Below are 19,123 nucleotides of genomic sequence, written 5' to 3' on the forward strand. Positions count from 1 at the left end.
AGTAGACAGGACACAGTGGCTGGAACCAAGAATGAAGCTCATCTCCAGGCCCAAAGGCTTGCCAGGGCAGAGTAAACACTGGACACGCTGGACACTCACTTACTGCCTGCCACTCACTCATTCACACACTTACCCGTTCTTTCCCTGAACCTTGGTTTTCTTGTAAGAAAACAGACAAACTTGTGATAGTAATACCTGCTGTGTGACTGCTGTGAAGAGAAAGGGAGCATTCCTTTACCTATGGATGAGCCCATATGCTCAGCAGCCAGGTAAGGTGCGGCCCCACTGAGCTGCGCTCCCACTCTCTCACTGGGAGATTCTAGGCAGGGGCTCTACCACTGAGCCAGACCCTTAGCCCCTCACTGGGGGATTCTAGACAGAGGCTCTACCACTGAGCCACGCCCCCAGCCCCTCACTGGGGACTCTATGTGGGTACTGTACCACTGATCCATACCCTCAGCCCCTTACTTGGGGGTTCTAGGCAGGGGCCTTTACCAGTGAGCAGCCCCTCACTGGAGAATTCTAGGGAATCATTCTACTTTTGATCCTTACCCTTAGCCCTCTTTTTACCTAAGTTGACTAGCCTCACCTTAAACCCTCTCTGTAGCCCAGTCAGGTCTTAAGCTTGTCACCACTGTGCCTCATTCTCCCTAGTATCTGAGAGCTCAGGTCTGCAACACCAGGCCCCTGTGCACATAGATTTTTCATGGTCGGTTGTGCGTTCTTCCCTCTCCTCCTTCCTCCCTTTTCCTCCTTCTTTGTTTCTCTTATTTCTTTCCTTCCATCTTATTTTTCCCTGAGGTCTTCTCTGTAAGCCTCTGTTCAAGTGTGGACCAAGATTAGAAAGTGCCCAGACCTTACTCCCCAGTGACAGTCCTATCAAGGAAACAAAGTAGATAAGTTTCCAACTGAAATCTTCAGAAAGTCCATGGCCATACCATTCTGCAGTCTCAAGAGACCTTGGCCACTCTACCCTGAAATATCCAGAGAATCGATGGCCGTGCCATCTTCAAGGTGCCTCACCTTATCTGTAGTAGGGTAGTTATTTGAGGAAAAGTCAATGGTACCGTTTCCTCCTCTGTCTTCGAGACATGTTGCTTTTCATCTTATAATTGATCGACTTCATCTTTCCCCAAACAGAATTTGGCATGGTGGTCAGGTCTCTGCTGTTTAGGAAGGAAGCTCAATGAACAGCTGGTTAAGTAGGAAATGGGGCGATACTAGAAAAATAATATAAATTTGTCCCCTGAACTTCCTGGTAGCCAGTGAGTAAGGAACTTAGATCAGTTACATGAATTATGGTGTCCGCAAGATTTAAGTTTCTCCCACAAAATCTCTGGGCGCGGTGGAGTCTAGCTCCAGCAGGGTTCAGGTCCCAAAGAGGAGGTGTGGAGTCGGTGAGGGAAGGAGACTGACGTGATTTGAGGGTAAATCAGGATTCCTCATATGTTTATTGAAAAAAAAAATACAACTTTTATACTCTATAATTGCATAGTAGTTTGATCGCAGGTAATGTTGAAAACAGACGTGTTGAGTGTAATTTTAAAAATCCATGCTTGCTCCCTTGCCTGGGGGCTGTGTTCTAGTCAACTGGTGCTCTGCCTTGTTAGCTCTTCATTCCGCCCAGCTTTGCCAAGCCCAAGCTTCGAGATTGCTTCCCGCCAGCCCACACTACCTCTTCCCTGGAGCTCCGTCCCGTGCCATGACTGTGCTCTTTCCCTTCCAGCCCACTTTAACGCCACGAATGTGAGAGAGAGAGAGAGAGAGAGAGAGAGAGAGAGAGAGAGAGAGAGAGAGAGAGAGAGAGAGAGAGATAACACAACTGCTGGGTGTGGAATCTATTGCCCTAAACCCATCGGTTATCCGATATCAGAATTCCACCAGTGGCAGAGGCTGCCACCAGTGCTAGCTGCCCTCAGGTCTTACGTGGTGTACATGCTCCTCTCCCTATAGCCTAGCCGAAAAGCACCCTCTCTATCTTATCTCCTCCTCTCCTCCTGAGACCCGGAACTCTCACCTTTTTTCTTCGCCCAGCAATTGGCTCCAGCCGTCATTATTGACACAGTCAAGAACCAATTAGGGAAACAATACCTCCACCTACACAGACTTAATTCCAGGAAACACAGGATCTTTTTTTTTTAACCCATTTTGCCCTATTTTTCAGCATCCAGAATGAAGGAGGTAATCGACTTTATCACAGTATTTTTCTCTGAAGCAAAAAGCAATGAGTTCAGCCAGCATCCACCTCCCTTTTGTTTTCTAAGGGTCAGATGCGTCTTTACACTTCTTCCTGCACACTCTCAGCCTCTGTGGTACCAGACATTGAGTCCCTAGAAGCAACCCCATAAGTGCGATTTTCATTCCTCCAGGGGCACGATGCAGCGATCTATACCACGTGATGTAACAAGCACCTAGGTCGTCTCCTAATTGTCTTCTTGTGTGCCTTAGTCTTACAATACAGGCCTGTTTTCTTTGTACATTTCCCCAGACGAGAGGTCCTGACCTCTTACTCTTTTCCCAGCATGCCATTCCACCCTAATTCCTTCGATGTCTGCTCCTGTATACGGCAGAGGGGGATCAAGCCAGTGTAATCTGCTCCTCCTGGGGCCTACCAGATTTTGCCAATCATCCCATTAGTCACAAACCCAGGGAATCAACCATGGGTGCTACTCTTTCCTTATTAACTGAACTCCTGCCCTCAACTGCCAAGGCCTCAGACTCTGGGTCTGGGCCCATTGTTTCTCTCCCTGGTGGGCTTTCATCGTTGGGACTTGGTGTGTGTGCCTAAGAGTTTCTGGAACCATCTTTCAGTTATTAAGTCTTTAACTTCTCTATTCTCGGCGCAAACAGGGAGGCACAAAGGGTGTTCTTGTGTAGGAGTAGGTGGAGGTACCATGCAGAATTTTTGTCTGAAGAATTACTTTGTTTAGACAGACTGCCATTGCAAACATTCACCTTCCCCTCCAAAGTTCATACATAGGGAAACCCCCATAACACATAGTGAAGATCATCAAAGATGAAAGTGAATGGGAACTGGAAGGTTATGATGCACGATGTCCATGTGCTGGAACGTTGTCAAGCAGCAGTGGCCGCTCGCTGTGCGGTCTATGCCAAAACTCTGTCTGGAAAAACCATAAAACCATAAAAAAAAAAAGAAAAAAAGAAAAGAAAAGAGAAAAAATTTTCCACAAAATTATAACAGTTGTTTCTCCTGTGTGATTGTGTGTGTTGCTCTTTTTTTTTTTTTTTTTTTTTTTTTGGTTCTTTTTTTCAGAGCTGGGGACCGAACCCAGGGCCTTGCGCTTCCTAGGTAAGCGCTCTACCACTGAGCTAAATCCCCAGCCCCGTGTGTGTTGCTTTTATGAAGACAGTTTTATTTACAATTAACTATTACCACCACTGCTGCCGATATCACCCTCACAGAAGCCTCATGATAAATACAGTGTTTATTCTTGACAAGTAAAGAGAAGTTGTTTGGAGTTGTCAATATGTTTGACCTTAAATCCTGGCCCTTGAACCTGTTATGATGTAATTTTCTTATTTTTAAAGTTTTATTTATTTTATTATTTTGTGTGCATGAGTGTTCTACCTGCCTCTCTGTGTGTGTACTGTATGTATGATGTATGCCTGGTGTCCACTGAGGTTAGAAGAGGGTGTTGGGGGGCTGGGGATTTAGCTCAGTGGTAGAGCGCTTACCTAGGAAGCGCAAGGCCCTGGGTTCGGTCCCCAGCTCCGAAAAAAAGAACTAAAAAAAAAAAAAAAAAAAAAAGAAGAGGGTGTTGGATCCTTGAGACTAGAATTAGTAGAGCACTGTGAGTCACCATGTCGATGCTGGGAATCAAACCCAGGTCCTCTGCGCGCACACACACACACACACACACACACACACACACACACACACATCTAAGCCAGGTTTAGTGACATATGACTTTAGTTCTAACACTCAGGACACAGAGGCAGGCAGTTCTCTGTGAGCTCAAGGCTAGCCTGGTCTATATAGCAAGTTCCGGTACAGCTGGAGCTATGTAATAGAGAGACCTTGTCTCAAAAAAAGAGTTTTCTTTAAAAAAATATTTGAGAATAAGTCCAGTGGCCATTTGTGGTACACACAGTGGTGGAATTTGCTGAAGGAGGCAGAGACAGGAGGATCACAAGTTTGAAGCCCACCTGGGCTACATGGTAAAAAGAAAAATGAAGTCTAGTGAATGTTGAGGTAATTGGGGGAGGTCAGGGAAATCTCTGAGGTAACATTTGAATGACATACTATGAATGAATGACAGGCATGATAATGAGAGAGAAATAGAACAATGTTATTCCACCACAAGAAGGGGTGAAATATGATATGATGGTGCTTGCTGTGTAGACCTGAGTTGGAATACAAAACACCAATATAAAAGGTGGGGCATGGCCAATAGCATTGGGGAGCAGAGATTTACAGATTTGGGAGCAGCTTAACGAAAATGATGAACACCAGCCATCCCTCTCTAGCATCTGCATTTTCATGGCCGCAAACACCCAGGTATGGATGTGCATACATGTATACAGTACAATGCACAGGGGAGTGAAGTGTTACGCTTCACTGTGAGTCGGGAATTATATGTTTTAAATTATGTTATACATTTCTTTTTGTCTTATTGTGTGAGTGTTTTGCCTGAATGTATGTATGTCCTCAGCATGTATACTTGTGTGGCACCTGCATGTATGTCCTCAGAGGCCAGAAGAAGGCAGCGAATTTCCTGGAACTGGAATTACATACAGATGGTTAAAAGCTGACTGACATGTGGGTGTTGGGATCTGAACCCAGGTCCACTGGAAGAGCAACCAGTGCTCTTAACTTCTGAGTCATCTTTCTAGCCCCTCTCTCCATATATAAAATGATGCTTGAACTATTAAACCTACTTCCATCTCGTGACAACCCCCCCCATGATTGAATTATAGTCACTACTATCACACCTGGATTTATGTGACACTGGGGATGGAACACAGTGTTTCAATCAAGCTTAACAAGAGCCCAACCAAAACTGATGCCAGTCCTGAAGCTATTATTTCTGTAGCATTGTCTCAATCTTTTTCTTCATTCTAGTAAATTCTATTTATTGCTTAACATGACCTGAGAGACCAATGTTAGGTATCTCCCCAGGAGGAAGATTTTTTTTAATTTATATTTGAAAATTTTATTCTGTGTGTGTGTGTGTGTGTGTATGTGTGTGTGTGTGTGTGTGTGTGTGTGTGATATGTCAAGTGTTTGTGGGTGCCCACAAGAGGTGGGAAGAGGGCATGAGATCCCCTGGAGCTGAAAGTACAGGCAGTTATGATCCTTGCGATGTGGGTGCTGAGAACTGAACTCTACAGTTCTCTAGGAGAGCAGCAAGTGCCTTTAACTGCCGAGCCATTGCTCCTGCTCCAGGAGGGAAGATGATTTTTTTTGTTTGATTATTTTTGTTTTGTTTTATTTTTTGCTTTTATACAAAAGTCCTACTGTGTGGTGGCCTTTGCTGGCCTGGAATAAGAGATATAGAGCAGGCTGGCCTTGAACCACTGATCTTCCTACTTCAGAATGCTGGTATTATGGGTCTGTGCCACGGTGCCTACTAAAGATATATTATCGAGTAATGACTGTTGAAAATCTACTGAGCAAGGTCCCATTTTCTACCCGGCGAGGCCTATACTCAGAGCCCAGGTGTGAAAGAAACAAAAACAAAAGAACAAAACAGAGATCTGAAGGCACGAGTCTGGGTTTCCTGCTATAATTTGGATTCATAGAGATTTCATTAAAAGCCAGAAATGGTGCCTCACAACCCTTAAACCAAGAACTCAGGACTGCTGCGAGTTCGGAGTAACTCGAATAATCCGACTCAAAAATAAGAGGAGGAGGAGGAGGAGAGGAGGAGGAAGAAGGAGGAGGAAGAGGAGGTAAGAAAAGAAGGAAGAACGAAAGAAGGAAGGAAGGGAGAGAGAGGAAGGGAGGGAGGGAGGGAGGAAGGGAAAGAACAGGAAAAAATATTTCGTTCAGTTCTGATTTAATTTGAAGTAGCAAGCTTGGTCCTCCCTTTCCTAGAACTATGGACGGATCCAGAAAGCAGGCACTCTATTCCCGCGGAGCTGTTGTTATGACAACCGCGTCCGGCGTCCAGTTCCGGACCACACCTCCGCCATCTCTCGGAGCTGCTATTGGTCAAAAGTGCGTAGTGAGCGGTACCTTTTCACGTTCATTGGTCAGTTGTTAGCAATAATGCAAAACCACATGCTCCCATTGGATAATGATGATTCAGAGTGGGCGAAGCCTCTGGGAGACAGTTGTGCTGGCTTTCAGGAGCTCAGCTCAGGACCCTGTGGGAGAAGGGTCACCTACGGATATTTGGAAGAATAAAGGTGAGGGGATTAACGTGAAGTCGAAGGGGCAGGAAGCGAGGGGCAGTGAGAAAGGGATGGATGGGATGGATAAATGTGGAATTCCCAGAATTCTTGTCCCATAGAGCGATGACCACGCCTGCGGGCTCCGGTAACGGCTTCGGTACTGTGTCCTGGTGGGGCCTCTCCCCAGCGCTGGACCTACAAGCTGAAAGTGAGTCTATCCTAGGACCACACACCGTCTTAGACAGAGGTGCCTTTCCCACTCCAATTGTGGACTGTGCGCAAATAATAATAAGCGTACAGCACGTGTGTCCGTGGTAGGGGACGCTGATGGGGTGTCTATGCCAATGTTCCCTAAGTTAAGTGGCTTGAGGAGAGGGGTATCCCAGAATTTTTTTTTTTTTATGATGTTACGTGCTGTAAGGCGAAGGTATCACTGTTTTTGGAACCCAGTCTTGGGGCACCAAGCCTGCAGGTTTCGTAACTTCTAAAGTCAGCTTCAGGGGACGAGACCACTAGTCCCTGCCCGCTATCGTCTTGCCAGGTCCTCCTGTAGACCCAGATTCACAGTCAAAAACAGAGCACAAGATCCCAGAGCTGGATGCCCTGCTATTAGGTTCTGTGGATGGGAGACACATGCTGCGGACGCTGGCCAGGGCGATGCTCTGGCCTCTCAGGAGGTTCAATGTGAGTTGGGATTCTGAAGTCATCGATGGAGCAGACTGGGGTTGAGAGGATTGGAACGAAAGTTTCCAGGTCCTAGAGGTTAGGCTGTGGGATCTGAGGAGTTAGATGCTTGGAGTCTCAGACCTATGTCCTAGGAAGTAAGGTCCTGGGGTTTGAGACCCCCTCCCCCCTCGCTTCAGTAAGAGTGAGAGCCCAAGAACCAGGTCTCCAGTAGTGGTATGAGGAATGACCTGGAATCTAGACTTATGGCTTAAGAGAGAAGCCTAGCAAGCTGGATCTAGTGGTTGAAGCCTGTAATCACAGTAGCTCTGGAGGCTGAGGCAGGAGAAGCATCTCAAGTTCAAAGCCATCCTGGGCAACAGAGAGTTCAAGGTCGACCTACTGAGACTTTGCCTCACAAAAGAAAGGAAAACAGAGATGTGGGTTGGGGGGAGAAGTGCTGGGAATGTAGTTCAGTGGTGGAGTGCTGCTCTAGCTTGTGCAATGTCCCTGGTTGGGTTCTATCTCCACACTGGGGTGTGGGGGAAGGCTGGTGTTCTGGGCTCCTAGATCTGCAGAATTGTCTTGTCTGTCACTCCTCCAGTTTTATGTGCTGGAGAATAATCTGGAAGCTGTGGCCCGACACATGCTGATCTTCAGTCTAGCCCTAGAGGAGCCTGAGAAGATGGGACTCCAAGGTCAGTTGCTTAAGATTCTAGCATTCAGTAGGGATGGGAGTGGGTGGGTGCATGCCCTTAACTCCAGCACCTGGGAGTCAGAGGCAGGTGGATCTCTGAGTTCAAGGCCAGCCTGGTCTACAGAGTGAGTTCCAGGACAGCCAGGATTACACAGAGCAACCCTGTCTCTAAATAAATAAATTAGAAAGAAAGAAACAAAAGACTCTAGTATTCAGACTCAAGGCTTCCCCCCACCCCCAGTGACACTGACCTTCCAATGGTGTGATTTAAAACTTTGGAGATGGGATGGGCCTGGTAATGCACACCTTTAACACTCAATAACACTAAATAATAGTGCACACTCAGGAGGCAAGGCAGGTGGATCTCAAGGAGTTCAAGACCAGCATGGTCTGCCCAGTGAGATCCAGGCCTGCCAGGCATCACAGTCAAACCCTGTCTCAAAAATAGAAAATAAATAAAATTTTGAAGATGTAGCTCAGTTAGTAGAGTGCTAGTGTGCACGAAGTCCCTGGTATGGTGGCACAGGTAGTCACAGCACTCGGGAGGTGTCTAAGGTTCAGAAAATCAGGTTGTCCTTAGCTACATAGAGTTTAAGGTCCTGTGGGATGCATAATGTGCCATATCAACAAACAGGAAACAAACAGCGTCCGTGGAGATGGCTCAGCTGGTAAAGGTGCCTGCTATCACACTTATGATCTGGGTTTGGTCCCTGGGACTAGAACTGACTCCTGAAAGTCATCATCTGATACCCACACTTGTGTTATAACAGGAGCACAGACACTAAATAAAATGTAAAAGGCAGCACAAAGAGATCTGTCTCTATTTCCTATTTCATCCTTTGCAAAATGCAGGACCCAAAAGGTCCCCCACTAATGTGGGTCTTAATACATATTTACTTAGTGAGTGCTTGTGCATGCCACAGCTTGCAAGTGGAGAGGACAGCTCATGGGAATTGGTTCTCTCCTACCGCATGAGTCTCAAGGATACATCCTTAGGTTTGGCCGCAGGCATCCTTAACCTCAGAGCCATCTTGCCATCCTCTACCAATAGGATTCCATGAGAGGATTCTATAGAAAAAAGTGTGTAGTGCTCGGCTTATAACAGCAGCTCAGTTCTCTCCGTCCACCACTTGTATTCCAAAGTTCAAACTCAGTTCATCATCAAACTTGGTTGCAGGCACCTTTGCCCCTTGCCCTTTGGCCCCCAGGTCCCATAACTTTGTACAGCTTAGTAGATCTGAATACATTTTTTAGGGGTAAGAGGTGCTGGGAAGTTAAGATAGAGATGTATTGTAGATATATGGAATGCTTGCCTAGCACATGGAAGTCCCTTTGGTTTCTTAGTTTTGTTTTTTTGAGACAGAGTGTCTCTGTATATCCCTCACTGTCCTGGAACTTCTGTAGACCAGGCTGGCCTCAAACTCAGCGATCTGCCTCTGTCTCTGCCTCCCTGCCTCCCTGCCTCCCTGCCCCCCTGTCTCTGCCTTCCAAGAGCTGGGATTAAAGGTATGGGCTACCACCATCCAGTGGGTTTCATCCTTAATACCAAATAAAAAAGATAAAAATAAAAAAATTTTAAAAATGGTGTTACAATTTTAAATCGTTTCATCTTTATTGTGGATTTTGGGGTGTTTTGATTTGGTTTTAGTTTCGTTTTCAGATAAAGTTTTATTGTGTTCCAGGGGCTGTGTCTGATCTCTGAAAGATCTTGCACAGACGTACACACACAGAGAGAATAAAAAGTTTAATTTATTAAAAATAAATTTTTAAAAAGAGACTTGGGGGATATATGTCATCTTGCCTTGCCTTTGGGAAGTCCTAGCTTCAATCAGCAGCACTGGGTGATTGATGCTTGCAGGTCCTGAATTGGTGCAGTTTGCCAAGTCTCCCTCCATGTTTCATCCTTCCTACCTCTCTCCAGAGCGGAGTGAGACCTTCCTGGAGCTGTGGGGGAACGCGCTGCTGCGACCCTCCGTTGCTGCCTTCCTGCGCGCCCAGGCTAGTCACCTGTCTAATCTGGTTCCGGAGCCTGATCGCCTGGAGGAGTTACTACCCTGGCTTAGCCTTCGGCCGCTCAAGGTGCCACAGCTGCCCACCTTTGTTGGGGGAAAGAGGAACATTGCTTGAAATTTTAGTGAAGAATGGAAATGAGCAGTTCAGAGGAATTGAGGTCTGGAGCAGGCTAGGGTGTGTGTGTGTGTGTGTGTGTGTGTGTGTGTGTGTGTGTGTGTGTGTGTGTGTGTGTGAGAGAGAGAGAGAGAGAGAGAGAGAGAGAGAGAGAGAGAGAGAGAGAGAGAATTCCACGTCTGTGACTCCCACTACTGTGGCCTAGGGTTAAGGGAGACTTTGCTCTCTGTATCTCATTTTTTTCCACCCCCATAGTCACTCCCACCTAATGGGATGGAGGGCAGCCCTCATTGCATCTCTGTCTCTCTCCATGTTTGTCTGGTCATGCAGTTCCGGGAGCGGGATGCCCTGGAGGCTGTGTTCCGCTTCTGGTCAGGTGGGGAGAAGGGACCGGAAGTCTTCCCCATGAGTCGCCTTTGGGACTCGAGGTTGCGCCACTACCTGGGTTCCCGCTACGATGCCCGGCGTGGTGTTGCCGACTGGGACTTGCGTATGAAGCTGCATGATCGAGGGGTGAGGAAGCTTGGGAGCAGGTTGCCAGCATCTGAGTCCAGGGAGGAAGGAAAAGAGCTGGACTTTGCCCCCAGATATGAAGGAGGAGGGCTGGAGTCTAGATTCCTAACTAGGTCTGAGGAAGGAGGACTGGATCTGGCTGGACCCTGGAGTCTAAGGTTGGAGGAATTCCTATAGTTATAAGGTTGGGGTTCCTATACCAAATTAACCAGGCTCTTCTTTCCTATCCTCTACTCCAGGCTCAAGTCATCCATTTCCATGAATTCCGACGCTGGCGGGACACTGGTGTTGCCTTCGAACTCAGAGACTTGAGTGCTTACCACGTGCCCAACAGGACCATGGCTTCCGGTCGCCTCCTGAGCCACGTGCGTGTCTATTCCCAGGCCTGGTTTGCGTATTTTAGATATCTACCAGTAAAGGTTCCCCAGTTTGGACCTCACTTGCGATCTCATCCCTTTTGTTTGTTTGTTTTTTTTTTCCCAGCGTGGGGAACGCGTGGCTGCGCGCGGATACTGGGGGGACATCGCCACGGGGCCCTTTGTGGCTTTTGGCATTGAGGCGGACGACAAGAGTCTCTTACGGACGAGTAACGGACAACCGGTCAAGGTGTGGGCCCGGTGGGGCTAGGGTTAGGGCACGTTCCTGCTCTCTGCCTTCCAAGCCTGCCTTTTCTGCCAAATAGCGCCAATGCTTTTTGAGCTTCACCCCTTATTTTGGTCCAGTGTCTCCATCCAAGCCTGCTCTGTCCCCAACTTCTTGGTTCCTTTCTGGGAGCGCTGTGTTCTCTAGTCTTCTTACTGCATCTTAAACCCAGCCCTGGAAAAGTAACAAGGAATTCTAGTTTGGGGCTAGCTGTCACTCGTACAGTAAGCCCCGCCCCTACGCACCCCTAATGTGCCTAGCCTAACATTGGCCCCTCCTCCTTTCTCCTGGACAGACCGCGAGCGAGATCACGCAGCATAATGTTACAGAGCTGTTCCGAGACGTGGCCGCCTGGAGGGGCCCGAGAGCCATTAAGGGGAACGTGGAGGAGACAAAGTCGCCAGAGCCAGATGGTAGGTAGGCAGCAACTGCAAACTTCAGATAGACACTGTTTCTTTCCCAAGTTTTGACAGAGCTGATTTAGAATACCTGGGCAGTTGCTCTGTCGTTGATGTTCGTTCTCTTTTTCTCTCTTTTCTAAACCCTGACACTAGAATTCTCAGCCCTTTATAGAATTCTAACTGGGAACCGTCTAGATTCATTCCTCCCTACACACTTTCCCTACATGGATTCTGGCTGTCCTTCTTTCTATTCCATTCCTTAACTCATTTCTCCCTCGGTTCCTGTTCCTTTATCCAAGGGACCATCCACTCTCTTTCCTGTCTGTAAAGTGGGTCTCTGCCTCGTGGGTCCACCTCCCCTGATTTGCATCAATCCAGCTCAGTGAAAGGACAAAAAAGGGAGGCTTCTAGAAAGACAACGGAGGTCGACAAGCTAGCTCAGCAAGAAGACCTTGTCGTCAGGGTCCTGCAGTTCACGTTTGACCCCTGGGGTCAAAGTAATGGTGGACAGAGAGAGCTGACTCGATAAATGTTGTCACTGACCTTCACACATATACCATGGCACACACCATCACCAAGAAAATCGTTTTAAAGGAAAGGCCAAGAAATCTGGGTGTGGGCAGTGCATGACTGTCACCCCAGCTCAGAAGGCTGAGGCAGGAGGAAATGCTTGGTTTGGGTCACAATTCCAGATATCTTCAGCTACAAGATGAAAGCCTGACTCAAAACAAAACGAAAGTGGAGGAAAAGGAGCATTAACGCCAATATTTTTTGCCACTTGTGTGTGCATCTCTTTGACTCTCAAGATTTTTATTCGTAGACGGGCTGTGGTGGTGCACGCCTTTAATCCCAGCACCTGGCAGGCAGAGGCAGAGGCAGGCGGAGCTCTGAGTTCGAGGCCAGCCTGGCCTACAGACTCACTTCCAGGACAGCCAAGGCTACACAGAGAAACCCTGCCTCAATCTCAATCTCAATCTCGATCAATCAATCAATCAATCAATCTATCAATCAATCAATGTGTGCAAGCACACATGTAGGTGCCCTGGAAGCCACAAGAGGGTGCCATATCCCCAGAAATTAGAGTCGGAGGTGGTTGTAAGTTGTCTCACTTGGGTTCTGGGTGCTGGGCACCAAACTCAGGGTCTCTGAAAGAGTATCAAGTCCTCTTAGCAGCGAAGCCAGCTCTTCAACTGCAGAGCTGACCTTTTTCTTATCTTTTCTTGCAGCACCTGCTCAAGAACCCTTCACTATCCACTTTCTGCCTCTGGACTCTTCGCAGACTCTCCATCATAAGACTTGCTACCGGGGCCGGTTCCAGCTCCTGTATGTCTCCTGTGGGTAAGTGGCTCACAGATGTACTCCTAGAGACCTAGGATCGGGCCCCAGTTTTCTCTCTGTCAGGATCCGGGACTTCAGCTTTGCAGTCTCCATCCTGCTCTGGGTCTTCGTCCCCACCTGTGTATCTCAGCTCCTAGCCCTTTCTCTCCTCAGGATGATCCATCTTCTCAGCCCTGAGCTCGGGGCTTGCGTGGCCCCTGGAGGGAACCTGGTTGTGGAATTAGCTCGGTGAGTCAGAGGAGTGGGGTGGGAAGGTCCCTGCTGGGCCAAAGGCCAGGTCTCCTCACACACGGTTTCCCAAAATAGGTACTTGGTGGACCTGCGGCCCAAGGAGTTGAAAGCATTCTCTGACCGTGTTGTGGAGATAGCGCAGGCGGCTGGGTTCGCCCCTCATACTGGAACCAAACCCTCCGAGACCTTTGCACGCTTCTACAAGTTAGGGGACTCTACTCGGGGTGGCGGAGACTCAGCTGTGGAATCTGGACCCGTGCCCTCTAAAGTTCTGGCTCCTACTCCAGAATCGATAAACCCACCCCAGGCTGACCAGGCCCCATCTCTAGAGGTGATGAGCCCTCCAAAGGTTGACCAGACTCCGCCTCTAGAGGCTATGAGCCCACCCGAGGCTGACCAGGCCCCTCCTCTAGAAGCAATTAGCCCATCCCAGACTGACTCAGCCCCTCCTCTAGAGGCAATGAACCCACCTCAGACTGACCAGACCCCATCTCTAGAATTGATGAGCCCACCCCAGACTGACCAGACCCTGCCTCTAGAGGAAATGAGCCCACCCCAGGCTGGCCAGTCCCCATCTCTAGAATTGATGAGCCCAACCCGGGCTGACCAGACCCCTTCTCTAGAAGCAATTAGCTTATCCCAGGCTGACCAGGCCACATCTCTAGAGGCGATGAGCCCACCCAGAGCTGACCAGATTCCACCTCTAGAGGCGATGAGCCCACTTCAGGCTGAGGTAGTCCTGCCTCTAGAAGCAATCAGTCCTCCCCAAGCAGACCTGGCCCCTCCTCCGGAAGTGATAAGTCCAGTCCAGGAAGCTTTGGCAATGTCCTCGGCGATTGCACCTCTAAAACATGTAACATGAACCGCGGGGACCAAGAATCCTACCTTTAACTGCTGAAGCAGGCTCCAGGACTGACACCAGCTCAGCCCACTGTTTTACTCTGCGTTCCTTCTCAACCCCAGTGATATAACTAGAATTTCAAATTCCTTTCCTTGAACTCTCAGTTCTAGTCTTTTTTGGGGTGTGTGTGTCTTAGATCATAATCTAAGATTTATCCTGACAAGAATCCCAGGCCAGAGGTACAACCCTGGGCTCCACATCCTCTTTTGCCTTGGGCCTTTCTTGACATGCTACTGTTGGAGGGACAAGGACATATCCTCCCTTGGATGCGGTTCAAATAAAGAGCGCAGGGTCACCTCTGTGTGTCCTGTCCTCTGTTGGTCTCCAGTGCCAAGAAGGGGGTGGGACAAGGGGGGATGGGCCCCGGATGGTGGGTTTCCAAGTGGACTTGGCTGAATTTCACATCAGTGTAGGCTGAGGACTTAGGGTCCTGCACATGAACCTTTAAACTAAACATGCTAAGGGCAGTGAAACTGACAGAAACATGGAGAGAAAAGTCACAGAAAGACTACATTTTAGTGAGGAACCTACATGTGAGGAAAGAAGGAAGGCCTGGATTTTTGGGTAATCTACACAGGAAACTGAAGTCTGGACTCTTGGATTTGAGAGAAGAGGGACCTTGCTACTGGGTTTTCCTGAGTCTAAAGGAGAAGGGAGCTGGGGCCCAGAGTCAAAAGGAGGAGGGGTGTAGATCCGGGCACCTTGGTTGGTCTAACTGGAGCTTTGCACACGGCTCCCCTCACACCCTGTTATCGCTCATCCTGGGAAGGGGAGGAGACAGCAGTATATTTAGTCTTTGTCCTCGCCCCTTATCTCAGTGTCCTCAGTGAGGCTTGAGCAGCACAGAGGGGACCCAACCCTCCAAGGTCACCAGGGACACCCTTCTAAGACCCTCCAGGAATCTGCAATCCCATTCTCTACCTCTGGAGATCAGCATGGCGGATGAGTATGTGAACCTTGGTAACCTTGAACTGGAGACCCCAAGGAACACGGTGCAGTCAGCCTTCAGGGTCCTTGTGAGGGTGCAACTAGGTTGAATTCTTGTCCTGAGATGGTAGGAGGCAAGGGTGGTTGGATTTCTGTAGAAATGAGGTAAGAATTCGGGAATCAGACTCCTGGGGTCTAAGGGAGTAGAAAAGGTAGCCCCAACCTTGTTCAGGAGGACTGCTGTCAATGATTCTATCTTCACGGTTTCTCTCCCTTCAGGAGCAGCGATGCGGTGAGCACTGTGACCTAAGAAGTGGGGTAGGGAACCCGTGGCCCAGAGAGGGTGCTGCAGGGAGAGGACTGGGGACCGATGGGCAGGGGAATCTGCAGCTAGAGGTGAGGAATCCGGGAAGGACTGGATGGGAGGGTTGGGGTAGTAATGTAGCCTGCTTCAATTTCAGGCTGGGGAACCCCAGCCGGCGCCTGCTCCTGTCCGACGTCGCTCCTCGGCCAACTACCGAGCCTATGCCACCGAGCCACATGCCAAGGTGGGGAGGGGTCCTAGAGGACGGTACTTCTGGGTTCAGAATCCTCTGGGACCCCAGGGGCGGCACCAAGGCCTTGGAAAGGGGTGGAGCCCGATGGGTGGGGCAGAATTTCAAAGAGGTACAGGTTGGGGTTGGTGACAGCTGCCTGTGGGAGAAACTCCTCTGCCTACAGCAAGGCATAGGCGTGAGCACGGTGATTAGCAGTGGATAGATAGGCAGTGTGTAGCTCTAGTCAGAGACAAAGATTGGTGGATGGGACCGAAGGACGTGGCTTCCAGTGGACTCAGCATTCTGGTTGAAGAATGGGTGAGCCGAATGGTTATGCACTTGAGTGGGTGGTGGTGCCTTGCAGCCCCGCCCAATGTCCACTTTGGGACCTCTCACTGACCTTTCTCCCTATCACCCTGGCAGAAAAAGTCTAAGATCTCCGCCTCCAGAAAACTTCAGTTGAAGGTGATGAAGAGCTCGGAGGGGTGGGCCTTGGTGGGCGGAGCTTTTGGGGAGTGGTTTCGTTTCGGAGTGCGTCAGTCCCCCTACACACACACACACACACACACACACACACACACACACACACACGTGCGCGTGCACAGAACACAGAAACGGGGAAGGTTTTTTTTTTTTAATAAAAGACACAAACTTGGATGTTTGGATATTCTGTCTCTCTGGAAGATAGCGAGATAGAGGGAAATTTGTTATTCTTATACTTTCGGGGACCCTGTTTTCGGCTCCCACCATTCCGCAGACTCTGATGCTGCAGATTGCGAAGCAGGAGATGGAGCGTGAGGCAGAGGAGCGACGTGGAGAGAAGGGCCGCGTTCTGAGCACGCGTTGCCAGCCCTTGGTGTTGGATGGGCTGGGCTTTGAAGAGCTTCAGGTATCAGTTTACCAAGCAGGAATTCCTGATGAGCCTGGGTCCCGATGTTTCTCATCTCGGCCCTGGCATCTCTTGGGTATCAGGAGCACAAGAACCATCCCCAGTTCTGCTCAGGATCTGCAATCCTTATGCCAAGCTATACATTCAGTCTTACAATTCAAAATCCAGTGTATTTTTCCTGCCTTTGTCTGCTAAGTCTCAGAATTCTTGGCTCCTGGCCATTTTTTTTTTTAAGTTCCCTAGAGTGCGGATTCCAGTGTCAGCTTCCTTTCACCCCCTCCTTCTTCAGACTCAGGAGTCCAGACCCCAGCACTCCTCTCTCAAACTCAGGGGTCCAGAGCCTAGGCCTCCTTCCTCAGACCGGGAGGTCTCCTTTCTCAGATCAGAGACCTGAGTCTCCAGCCTTCCTCTCAACGCCCATGCATTCCTTCACCAGGACCTATGCCGGCAGCTTCACGCTCGTGTGGACAAAGTGGATGAAGAGAGATACGACGTGGAAGCAAAAGTCACCAAGAACATCACTGAGGTGGGAAGCCTGGGGAAGTCTGAGCACCTTCACTGTAGACCGAGATGTCCAGGACTGTAGCTTCAGACTGAGGGCTATGTCTGTGTGTACTTTAGACAACTCTAAGCAGAAGGCAGGCAGTGGCAAAGGCAGCTGTTCCCACAGAGAGACAACACGTGCAAGGTAGAACCTGGGTGGCTTAAATCGGTCTGTAGAAACTGAGCACTGAGTTGGGCTCTGGGAATAATGATCTGCACATCATTGGGCCAGGTCGTGTTAGAGGCTTTGATTGATGGGACTCGGAGTATCAGGAAGAGCACAAAGTTGCAGATTGGAGCCTTTAATCTGGAGTCAGAGCTGGAAGAGAGGAGGAAGCTTAGATACTGAGAGCAAGATAGGGATAAGGGGGAATTGTTTGTTAGAAGCTATGGGTAGGGAGGAAGCAGAGGGAAGACGCGGTCTCCTTGCCCCATATGGTGGTTCCCAGATTGCAGATCTGACCCAGAAGATCTATGACCTGCGTGGCAAGTTTAAGCGGCCCACTCTCCGAAGAGTGAGAATCTCAGCAGATGCCATGATGCAGGCACTACTGGGGACCCGGGCCAAGGAATCCTTGGACCTGAGGGCCCACCTCAAGCAGGTGAAGAAGGAGGACATTGAGAAGGTGAGTGTGGGCTAGGGTAAGAAGGAAGATGCTTGGGAAGGTCTGAGTGGCCATAAGGTCCAGACAGAGAGCAGACACATTTGGGGTTCTAGTGAGAAGCTACGGATAAAGGGAACTCAAGAACTCAGAAGGGAGGACAGTTCATTAGGGAGAGAAGAAGTAGCAAGGGGCAGGAAGTGCAAAGAGACTGGAGGTGCATGAGGGAGACAAGAAGTGCTTGGAGGAGACAGGAAGTGTATGGGGGTGAGTGGAGGTGCTTGAGGAGAGTACAGGAGGGAAACTGGAAGCACTTGGGAAGACTGCAGGTGCATGGGGGTGACTGGAGATGCAAGGGGAAACAGGAAGTACAAGAGGGAGACAGGAAGTGCATGGGCGGGACTAGAGGTGCATCTGGAAGACAGACATTCATGAGAAAGACTGGAGATGAGTGAGGGAGGCAGGGAGTGCAGGGGCTGAGTAGAGGTGCATAGGGGAGAATAGAGGTGCATGTGGGAGACAAGAAACTCATAGTGAAGACAGGAAGTGCATGGGGAGACAGGAAGTACATGGGAAAGACAGGAAGTGCATGGGGAAGACTGGATGTACATGAGGGGACAAGAAATACATGGGGGTACAAGAAGTGCATGGGGGAGACTGGAAGTGCTTAGGGGTGACTGGAGGTACACGGGAAGTTGGGAAGTATTACAGGGAGTTTGCCAGGTTGTCTGAGGAGACAGGAAGCATTCTAGAACCAGATTCTTAGATAGGCTTCCGGCACAGAATGGCCTAGGAAACTAGAAGACAGACAGAAAACGTTCAGGGTATAAAGACCAGAAAGAATTGTTAACCTCTGACCTTCTACCTCCAGGAAAACCGGGAGGTGGGAGACTGGCGCAAGAATATCGATGCACTAAGTGGAATGGAAGGCCGAAAGAAAAAGTTTGAGGGCTGAGCCCATGGCTCTCACACTGTGCTCTGAAGGGCATCTCTGAGGAATAAATTTCTTTAAACTGGAAGTGACTATGTGTCTGATACCCTGAGGCATTTGAGAAGGGTGGGGGCAAATGAGGGTTGATGTCTCCCAGAGCCACATGGGGTGTAGTCACAGGCAAATTTCTCACATGAGCTAGTCTCTTGTACAGAAGGCATAGTGAAAGACCCCAGCTTAGCAGCAGTAACGCCATTTTGCAAGGCTATATTTAAGATGACTGGTTCAGAGAAAGGTTAGAACACTGAGTACACAGCGGCTGCCAAACAAGATGTGTTTGGTTGAAGGCCTGGCAACAGGAGGACTGCCGTTGAGCACCTGACAATGAGAAAAGCCCCGGGAGAGGTCCCACACCCTGGTGGGGGGCCCGAGTCAGCCGTTATGTTCCAAGAAGGTAGCTAAGAAACTTGCCCCCGGGCTAAACTCTTGGGGGGCCGAGTCAGCCTTATGTTTCACGAAGGTAGCTAAGAAACTTGCCCCCGGGCTGAACCCTTGGGGGGCCGAGTCAGCCGTTATGTTTCTGGAAGGTAGCTAGGAAACTTGCCCCCGGGCTAAACCCTTGCCATATTAAAATCCACCAATTATATCCCTGTAACCATGCATCTGCTTCTGTATGCTTGCCTCTGCTCCCCAAAATCCTATAAAAGCCCATCCTTGGTTCCGTGGGGCGCGCCAGTCCCCCGAGTGACTGAAGCGCCCGCAGGTGCCTGTGCCTGTGTATCCCGACAATAAACCAAATCCTCTTGCTGATTGCATCCTGTGGTG

General features: G+C 49.3%; 2 protein-coding genes across 7 annotated transcripts; both read left to right on the forward strand.

The window, feature by feature from the left end:
- The first annotated feature begins 6,115 nt into the window (after positions 1-6,115).
- On the forward strand, positions 6,116-14,165 carry Dnaaf3 (dynein, axonemal, assembly factor 3). Of its 4 annotated transcripts, NM_001271115.1 has the most exons (13): positions 6,300-6,372; positions 6,477-6,565; positions 6,899-7,041; positions 7,625-7,718; positions 9,639-9,796; positions 10,175-10,357; positions 10,597-10,722; positions 10,841-10,963; positions 11,295-11,412; positions 12,627-12,738; positions 12,892-12,966; positions 13,045-13,384; positions 13,637-14,162. In NM_001271115.1, exons 2-13 carry the CDS (start codon positions 6,481-6,483, stop codon positions 13,829-13,831), a joined length of 1,752 nt encoding a protein of 583 aa, NP_001258044.1. In that variant the 5' UTR covers positions 6,300-6,372; positions 6,477-6,480; the 3' UTR covers positions 13,832-14,162. The 4 variants fall into 4 exon arrangements, with proteins under 4 accessions (XP_017444124.1, XP_038957394.1, XP_038957452.1 ...); XM_017588635.3 differs by having other exon boundaries at positions 6,116-6,372; positions 6,461-6,565; positions 13,045-14,165; XM_039101466.2 differs by having other exon boundaries at positions 6,122-6,372; positions 6,461-6,565; positions 9,576-9,796; positions 13,045-14,165.
- Positions 14,166-14,701: 536 nt separating this feature from the next.
- Positions 14,702-18,386, forward strand: Tnni3 (troponin I3, cardiac type). 3 transcript variants are annotated; one of them, NM_017144.2, is made up of 8 exons: positions 14,702-14,816; positions 15,077-15,089; positions 15,259-15,345; positions 15,757-15,798; positions 16,091-16,222; positions 16,659-16,748; positions 17,215-17,391; positions 18,239-18,386. In NM_017144.2, the coding sequence occupies exons 1-8, from the start codon at positions 14,806-14,808 to the stop codon at positions 18,320-18,322; spliced, it is 636 nt and encodes a 211-aa protein (NP_058840.1). In that variant the 5' UTR covers positions 14,702-14,805; the 3' UTR covers positions 18,323-18,386. The 3 variants fall into 3 exon arrangements, with proteins under 3 accessions (NP_058840.1, XP_063138991.1, XP_038959527.1); XM_063282921.1 differs by having other exon boundaries at positions 14,703-14,962; XM_039103599.2 differs by lacking the exons at positions 14,702-14,816; positions 15,077-15,089; positions 15,259-15,345 and adding an exon at positions 15,433-15,651.
- Positions 18,387-19,123: the final 737 nt, after the last annotated feature.

This window comes from Rattus norvegicus, chromosome 1 (genome assembly GCF_036323735.1).
Source record: "Rattus norvegicus strain BN/NHsdMcwi chromosome 1, GRCr8, whole genome shotgun sequence".
NCBI classification, from domain to species: domain Eukaryota; kingdom Metazoa; phylum Chordata; class Mammalia; order Rodentia; family Muridae; genus Rattus; species Rattus norvegicus.

Bases quoted from the DNA above. Each gene is read 5' to 3' on its own strand.
- Tnni3 (XM_063282921.1), top strand. From the start codon at position 14,922: ATGGTAGGAGGCAAGGGTGGTTGGATTTCTGTAGAAATGAG. The intron at 16,223-16,658 runs GTATCAGTTTAC...TTCCTTCACCAG, and splicing joins TGGGCTTTGAAGAGCTTCAG to GACCTATGCCGGCAGCTTCA. The intron at 17,392-18,238 runs GTGAGTGTGGGC...TTCTACCTCCAG, and splicing joins AGAAGGAGGACATTGAGAAG to GAAAACCGGGAGGTGGGAGA.
- Dnaaf3 (XM_039101466.2), top strand. From the start codon at position 6,261: ATGATGATTCAGAGTGGGCGAAGCCTCTGGGAGACAGTTGTGCTGGCT. The intron at 7,042-7,624 runs GTGAGTTGGGAT...TCACTCCTCCAG, and splicing joins GGCCTCTCAGGAGGTTCAAT to TTTTATGTGCTGGAGAATAA. The intron at 10,723-10,840 runs GTGCGTGTCTAT...TTTTTTTCCCAG, and splicing joins CCGGTCGCCTCCTGAGCCAC to CGTGGGGAACGCGTGGCTGC.